We start from the raw sequence: 8,385 nt of genomic DNA on the forward strand, positions 1-8,385 counted from the left end.
ACCAGCGGTGCCACCGGGCATCCCCAGGGAAGGCCAGAGCCGCCCCTGTGCTGTCCTGTGCTGTCCTACCGTCAGTTCCTGTCCCCGGGAGGGTCCCTCTCCCTTTGCCATCCTGTCCAGTCCGGATGGGGCCGGAGGAATCCTCGGTGCTGGCTCCACTGTCCACAGCAAAGCGGCAGCCTCGGGCAGCGGCTCCGGCGTGGCAGGGGTTAAGTCCGGGGGTGCCCTTCCCTGACCTGGCGTCGGAAGTAGCGGATGGCCGAGAGGGTGCCAAAGCTGGCCAGGAACACTGCAAAAGAGCCCAGCACGTCCCCACCGTGAGTCCCAGAGCTCGGGAGCTTTTCCCAGCCTTGGGGGGGTCACAAATCGCTCGGTGGGACGCGCGGGGGTCGCTCCCCTCGGTCTTAGGTTGTAGGGCAGGATGTGACCAAAAGTCTGGATTCTGTCACCGCCTGTTAAAGCAGGTGTGGCAGTGATCCTGATCTCTGGGAGATATCTGCTGTTAATGGGCCAGGTGGTAAAAACCAGCTGGGACAATGTTCTTTATCTCCAAAGGGGATATCTCCTGTTAATGGCTCATTTGTTAAAAACCAGCTGGGACAATGTTCTTCATCTCCAAAGGGGATATCTCCTGTTAATGGCTCATTTGTTAAAAACCAGCTGGGACAGCGTTTTTTATCTTTCCCACAGCCCATCCTCCCTCCAGGAGATCTCTCCTGTTCATGGGCCATGGAGTCCCACTGCATGGCTGATAAAATTCCATCATCCCACTGGGTCCCAGGGCATGGCTGACAAAATTCCATCATTGTCTTAGGTTACAATACAGGGTGTGACCAAAAGTGTGAATTTTATCATCACCTGTTAAACCAGGTGTGGCAGTGATCCTGATCTCTGTGGGAGATCTCTGCTGTTCATGTTCCAGCTGTTAAAAACCAGCTGGGACAATGTTCTTTATCTCCTGTTCATGTTCCAGCTGTTAACCCAGCTGTTACAGGGTTCTTTATCTTGCCCACAGCCCATCCTCCCTCCAGGAGATCTCTCCTGTTCATGACCATGCAGTCCCAGGGCAGGGCTGATCAAATTCCATCATCCCATTGGGAGATGCTCCAGCCAGGGCAGGAGCCGAGCATTTCCTACCCAGATCAAAGGGGAGATTTGGAACAGCAGAGCAGCCTTTTCCCACTGGATCCCAGAGGAAAACCAGAGCCTTGCACATCATCCCTGGAGCTTTGGAGGAAAACTGCACCTTGTGCAGGAGCCCTGCTCCAGCAGAACCACATCTGTCACTGCAGGAGGATGCAGCCACCATGGACTGGGACTGCACCAACCCTGACTGACTGACGGGGGCACCTTGGACTCTCCCTCTGCCCCTGCTCTGGGTTTGTTCTCTGCAATACTGCATTGCTATTTTCATTTTCCCAGTAAAAAACTGCTATTCCTATTCCCATATCTTTGCCTGAGAGCCCCCTTAATTTCAAAATTATAATAATTTGAAAAGAAGGAGTTTACATTGTCCATTTTAAAAAGAAGCTCCCACCTTTCCTGGCAGACACCTGTCTCTCAAACCAACTCTTCCCTTCCCAATCCCCTCCTGCCTTGGCTTTTCATTCCCACCACCCAAAAATGTTGGGTTTGCACCATTTCCCTTCCAGGTAGAATTAAGGCCTGGCCACTGCCTAAATTCTAATTGGAAGAGAACTCTCTGACATCTTTTTTTTTTTTTTTTTTAAACCCCAGACTCTTAAGAGCAAAAGCTACAATGAAACATTTCAGGGTGAGAAAGAAATCAAACCCCTCCAGCAGTTTTGTTCTGTCCGAAGTTTTTCCTCAGGATAGAGATGCTTTGAACATGGCAGGCTGCTGGAATACTTCTGTAATAATAACTGAGGAAAACCACAAGACTAGCAATTCAGAAGAGATTTTCAATGAAGCTCAGATAATTTTCTTGGAACTTTGAAAAATACTTAAAATTATGAGACAGCACAGGGTCAGGTCATAGGAGACCTGCTGAAACAAGAGAGAGAATTAATAAAAATGAAAACAAAGGAATATTAAATTTGCAGCTTAACTGATTGTCTTCATACATTTGATTCAGGGATTTGTCTGGAGGTTTTCTAGAATTTACTTGGAATGCTGAAAGAATTCACGTTAAACAATAAAATATGAATCAGAAAATCATTCTGTGTACAGAATTTATACTCTTAATACAATGGTTTTGAAATTAAATATGGAAACAGATTTTGTTCCCAGCCTGACTGGGAATCCCAGAGTTTGGGTGCATGGAGACACCATCATTCCATTTAAAAAAATGAGTTTTTTTAAGGGAAATACCCAATAGGCTTCACTGGTGATGTGCAGTGGTTGGATACAGAGATTCAGAGGGAGATTTAATGGATTGGGTGGATGCACAGATCCACATGGGAATTTTATGGATTGCTTGGAGTCATGGGTTCAGCTGGAGATTTAATCCTGGATTAGAAAGACACACTAAAAAAATCCCACCAGGCCTCCAGGAAAGCACCTTCATTTCCTGCTTCTGTTTGGACCACGAGGACTCCAAGAAAAATCCAGTTCTGGGGATTTTCTGGTCCCAGACAAAAGCAGAAAATATCCAAAACCTCGAACCAAAAAATATAGGGACACAAGAAACAACTGATGGGGATGAAACACAAATCAAGCTCTGCTCTGTGCTTGCACCCAATATTTTTGATTTGGTTTATAAGAGACATTAAATTCCCTCAATTCCCAAGCAAAACTGGGAATCCAAGACGTGTTTAATCCAGACTTTAAAATCAGACTGGATTTGGATTTAGGTGTTGGAAGAATATAAATTCAGACTGGATTTGGATTTAGGTGTTGGAGGAATATAAATTCAGATTGGATTGGGATTTAGGTGTCAGAGGAATATAAAATCAGATTGGATTTGGATTTGGGCATTAGAGGAATATAAAATCAGACTGGATTTGGATTTGGGCATGAGAGGAATATAAAATCAGACTGGATTTGGATTTAGGTGTTGGAGGAATATAAATTCAGATTGCATTGGGATTTAGGCATTAGAGGAATATAAAATCAGACTGGATTTGGATTTAGGTGTTAGAGGAAGGTAAAAATAAAAATATAAATGCCCAGAGGGAACAGCAGCTCCGGGCTGTGGAACCTCGTCCCTCCCTCCCTCCTCTCCCGGTTATTCCACCCCGGGGCACGAGGAGCGTCTCCCTCTTTCCACACCTCTCCAGGGCCACGTCCTCCATCCCAAAACCTCAGCGGGGAGGGGGGAAGGAGCCAAGAGCTGCTTGTGACGATGGCACCGAGCAGTTGAGCTCAGGAGCTATTCCCAGCCAACGGTGTCAGCTTCCTGGTGACCTTAGCAGGGAACATTCCTCACCTGGAAAAGCAGCAGGAAACCTCGAGCCTGGCATTTCTTCCCATGGAAGGGGCTCTCTCCAGGGCAGGGATTGGGAATATTGCTCTGGAAAGGTTTTCCAGGGCAGGAATTGGGAATATTGCTCTGGAAAGGTTTTCCAGGGCAGGAATTGGGAATGCTGCTCTGGAAAGGTTTTCCAGGGCAGGAATTGGGAATGTTGCTCTGGAAAGATTTTCCAGGGGTGGAGCTGCTGAATCCAGGGCAGGAATTGGGAATGTTGCTCTGGAAAGGTTTTCCAGGGCAGGAATTGGGAATATTGCTCTGGAAGGGCTCTCCAGGGTTGGATCTGCTGCGTTCAGGGCAGGAATTGGGAATGTTGCTCTCCCAGAGCCATTCCCTGCTCATCCAGCCATCCCCATTCCTGTGGGATTCCATGAATTTGTGTTTTCTCGTCTTCCTCTCTCCCCGGCAGCTCCCAAATGCTGGGGTTGGAGGGGAGAGGATCCCACAGATCGCCAGGGAATTGCAGGGCTCAGTGCAGGAGGATGAGCTGTGTTTGGGGAGAAGATTAAACCTGAGCACATCGGGAAAACTCGGGAATTTCCTTCCAGCTGGGATGGGGGAATCTAAACCTGCTCACTCCAGGTCCTGAGGAAATCCTGATCCCAAAACTGATCCCAAAACTGATCCCTGTCAGGGGGGTGCAGGGAGCAGGACCACGGCTGTGGATCCAGCTCAGCTCCACTTTGTAGGGAAAGCACAAAAGAAACGAGCAGGAATCAGGATTAGAGGACAGAGAAGGCACGGGAACGACTCTGGAAAACCAGGAAAAGGCTGCACTTCCCCACGGGCAGCTGCGGGTATAAATATCCCGATTTTTTCTGCCTGCCAAGTGTCCCCCAGAGCCCTTCCCACCCCTCTCCGGGCGGGCACTGTACGTACTGGTCTTCCAGGCATCCGGAGCCTGCAGGTCAGATGTCTTCACAGCCCAGGAGGCGAAGGCACAGAAGACGAGGCACATGTCCTTGTGGCTCAGCACCCGCGGGTCCTCTGCTGCTCCTGCCGCGACACCGGCACAGCTCTGGGGGCTTTGTGCCACCCCCTCTGCCACCCCTCCCCTCCCTCCGGGACAGCGAATCCCAGGAAAATCAGCCCCGAGGGGGTTTTTGAACCAGGGGTGAAGTCAAAAGGGTTCTTCAGTGTTCCCAAAGGACGGTGGCACATTTGTCACCCCTCTGAGTCTGACACTTGGCTGGAAACCCCGAGGGAATGAATGTTTGTTAAAGTCACCTCCCTGCTGACCTTCTCAGCTCCCTGTGGCGGCTGGGATTGGCTCTGGGGAGGAGCAGATTTAGGACAGAGAATTCCTGGGGACACAGGCAAGGTCCCCTTCCTGTCACCAGTGTCCCCAGGCACACTCAGGACAAATCCGAGAGTGCTCAGCATCCCTCTGGGCATCCCACCCCACTCCTGCCTCCTCCAGGGGTGAAAACATCCCTGAGTGCTCTGCATTCCCTGCACTGCTGCATTCCCTGCACTGCTGCAGTTCCAGCCTGGAACAACTTGCAGCCATATCTCAAAATCAGGTTATTTCTGCTCCTATTCATTTGATCAGATCTTTAATCAAAACTCGCTTATTAATTAGCTCTGACACCTCAGAGGGGTTTTTCTCTGTGCAAACAGATGAAGATTCCTTTGGGATGGCTCCCTCTTTGTTTGGGTTTAATATTAACTCTGAGCATCATTTAAGCTCAAAGACAAATCCCCTCCCTGGGCCTTTGTGGGTCGAGCTTTTCCCTTTATTCCCATTTCTGTCACCTGCCTCCAGGAACAACGTTTAGGTGACCTCTGAGGTGTCCAGAGGGTGTTTTTGGGATCAGAGTGGGGTTTGCAGTCCCACATTTCCTGTCCATGTCCGAGGGGACGGAGGGAGGGAGAATCCCAAGGGACAGCCAAGGTGACACAGGGAACATCCCAAGGGACAGAGTGACACAGGGAGCATCCCAAGGGACAGAGTGACACAGGGAGCGTCCCAAAGGTGACACAGCCCAGGCCACGTCCCTGCAGGGGCTAACAGGATTTACCTCTCAGTGCCAGGGCCGTGTCTCCATCTTCTGGCCACACCGGGGCTCCTCCCAGCGGGACCAGGGCCAGCTCCTCTCCGGATCTTCTGGGCACCAAGGCCTGGGAGCTGGAGCCTTGCTCTCCTCCCAGCTGCATCTGCCTTTGCAGCAGGGACCTCAAAGCCCTCACAGCTTTCTTCACCTCGGAGGCCGGAGCCATGGAGAAAATCCCTCTCCAGCCCATCCTGTTCTGGGCTCTCTCTGGGAAGAGTTCATAGACATCAGGGACTGGGATAACCACGCTGTCCTTGCCTGGGGCCGAGCTGGGAGCCTCCTTTCGCATCCCAGCACGCTCCAAGCCGCTAAACTTCTTTCTTTTCCTGTCTTTAGCTTTGACTTTTTTCCTGCTTCCTTCTGGCTCATTGAACAAATACTCGTAGAGTTCAGGCCAGGAGATTTCCCTTTGCAAGGGGGATTTCCTCCCCTCCAGGGAGCTCCCCAGCTCCTCCTCCTCCTGGGAATCACAGAACAGGTACTCGTACATCTCGGGCCAGGTCACATCCAGAGAGTTGGACTTGGGAGAGGCTCCATCAGCAAAGCACAGGGGGCTCCTGGCCCTGGGGGTCTCAGCTGCAGCTTCCCAAGGGATCCCAGCTCTGGGAATCGTGGGGATCCCAGCTGCAGGCTCGCATGGGATCTCAATTGCAGGGATCCTGGGGATTTCAGCTGCAGGGATCCTGGGGATCTCAATTGCAGGACTCCTGGGGATCTCAATTGCAGGACTCCTGGGAATCTCCATTGCAGGACTCCTGGGAATCTCAATTGCAGGGATCCTGGGAATCTCTGCTGCAGGCTCCCAAGGGATCCCCACTGTAGGAATCCTGGGGATGTCAGCTGCTGGTTCCCAAGTGATTTCAGCCACGGGTTTCCTGGGAATGGCAGCTGCAGGCTCCCAAGGGATCCCAGCAGCAGGAACTGCAGGGACCTCTGAGGGTTTCCTGGGAATCTCAACTGCAGACTTCCTGGGAATCTCAGCTGCAGGAGCTCCAGGGATCTCAGCAGCAGCAATTCCAGGGATCTCAGCTGCAGGAACTGCAGAGATCTCTGAGGGTTTCCTGGGAATCTCAGCTGCAGGAATTCCAGGGATCTCTGAAGGCTTCCTGGGAATCTCAGGAGCAGGAGCTCCAGGGATCTCAGCAGCAGCAATTCCAGGAATCTCAGCTGCAGCAATTCCAGGAATCTCAGCAGCAGCAATTCCAGGGATCTCAGCTGCAGGAATTCCAGGGATCTCAGCTGCAGGCTCCCCCCCAGCCCTCCCAGCAGCATTCCCTCCAGACGCTGCCGCGCTCCCGGGCTGCAGAGGCTTCCCTGGCATCTCCTGGCACGGCTCCACATCGCCAGGGACCACTGGGACACTGTCACGTACGCCCAAGCCACCGGCCTGCCCTGCCTTGGGGTGCTTGGTGGCCTTTGCCTTCCCTGGGGACTGCGCCCCCGGCTCCTTCCCCCTCTGTTTTGGGGGAGCAGTCCCGGGATCGCCGGGATCAGAACCGGGCAGTGACCGCTTGTTGTCCGCAGCCTCCTCGCTGCCCAGCCTCACCAGCGCTCCCTTGGCCGCCTTGTCCTTCCCTTTGCCCTTCCGAGGGGACACCGGGGAGCCCGGGGGGGCTTTCCCGGCTCCGGCCGCTCCCGGTGCCGCAGGGTCCCGGTCCCCCTCGGTGCCGCTGGCTCCGCGCTGCCTGCGGCTCTTCTTGGGCTGTGCCGGCACCTTGGGCCTCACCACGCTGGGGGATCCGCCCGGGGAGCTCGGCTCCGTGGCCGCCTTCTCCTCGTCCGGTGCCACCCTGGGCACCGACCCCAGGGCCGGGCTCGGGGGGTCCCCCGCGGGTCCCCGCAGTCCGAGCTCAGCGCTTCTCTCGGCCGATCCCTCCGATTGTGGCTGTGCCACCGATTGTGGCTGTGCCACCGCTCCTGGCTGTGCCATCGCTCCTGGCTGTGCCACCACTCCTGGCTGTGCCACCGCTCCCGGCTGTGCCATCGCTCCTGGCTGTGCCATCGCTCCTGGCTGTGTCACCGATTGTGGCTGTGCCATCGCTCCTGGCTGTGCCATCGCTCCTGGCTGTGTCACCGGGGCTTGTCCCCCTCCTGCCTGCCCGCCCTGCTCGGGGGGTCCAGGGGTCTCCACGGCCGCTCCTTTCTCCGCCGTGTCCTGCCCGGGGCTGCTCTGGGCTGTGCCACCAGCCGTGGTGGCCGCGGGTGGCCTTGGTGGCTGCCTCCTCTGCGCGCTGGGCATGGCAGCGGGTGCCAGGCCGGGCTTGTCGCTGTCACACAGGAACCTGCCCACAGAGCCCAGCTCCGCTTCGTCCTCGCTGCCCGACAGCAGCTCCGGCACCGAGAGGTGCCCACGCTGGGGCCAGCGCAGGGCGGTGTCAGTGGCCACCCCACGTGGGGCAGGGCTGCCCGTGCCAGCCGCTGGCTCGCTGCCCGGCCTGGCGGCGATCCCGGGGTCGCTGCTGCGGGGACAGTCGCGTCCCGAGGTGTCCCCTTGCTCAATGTCACTGAGGCTCTGCTCCTCGGCCGTGGCCAGCGAGGCGGGTGCCAGGCTGCACTCCTCGGACGCCTGGAAGAACTCGGCCCATTCGCGGTCGTTCAGCTGGATGCTGTACTCGAAGTTATCCATGCCTGCGGCGGGGACACGGGGACACGTCAGGGAGGAGAGGGTGGCACCGCTGTGGGCACACGGAGGCGACATCTGTGCCCCAAATCCCTCCCTTGGTGCCAGTTCCTCCCTTCCAGCTGCTCCTCCTCACCCGTTTCCAGCTGGAAATTCCAGCCCCTGGCAACCTCAGCAGGATGGGGATGGCCGTGCTGGAACACAAGCCAGGCAGCAGGGAGGGAGACCCCTGCCACCCCCTCTGCTCCCCAGGGCTGCACCAGAGCTTTGGGATGATCCCC

General features: G+C 55.0%; 1 protein-coding gene across 2 annotated transcripts; it reads right to left on the bottom strand.

Annotated features, from left to right (window-relative positions):
- Positions 1 to 209: 209 nt before the first annotated feature.
- On the bottom strand, positions 210 to 8,110 carry PERM1 (PPARGC1 and ESRR induced regulator, muscle 1). 2 transcript variants are annotated; one of them, XM_088178724.1, is made up of 5 exons: positions 7,505 to 8,110; positions 6,730 to 7,441; positions 5,452 to 6,066; positions 4,310 to 4,426; positions 210 to 289 (listed from the first exon to the last, which is right to left on the bottom strand). In XM_088178724.1, the coding sequence occupies exons 1-5, from the start codon at positions 8,108 to 8,110 to the stop codon at positions 210 to 212; spliced, it is 2,130 nt and encodes a 709-aa protein (XP_088034850.1). The 2 variants fall into 2 exon arrangements, with proteins under 2 accessions (XP_088034850.1, XP_088034849.1); XM_088178723.1 differs by having other exon boundaries at positions 5,452 to 7,357; positions 7,490 to 8,110.
- Between the last annotated feature and the right edge of the window lie 275 nt (positions 8,111 to 8,385).

Source organism: Sturnus vulgaris, chromosome 25, assembly GCF_052056855.1.
Source record: "Sturnus vulgaris isolate bStuVul1 chromosome 25, bStuVul1.hap1, whole genome shotgun sequence".
Taxonomy (NCBI): domain Eukaryota; kingdom Metazoa; phylum Chordata; class Aves; order Passeriformes; family Sturnidae; genus Sturnus; species Sturnus vulgaris.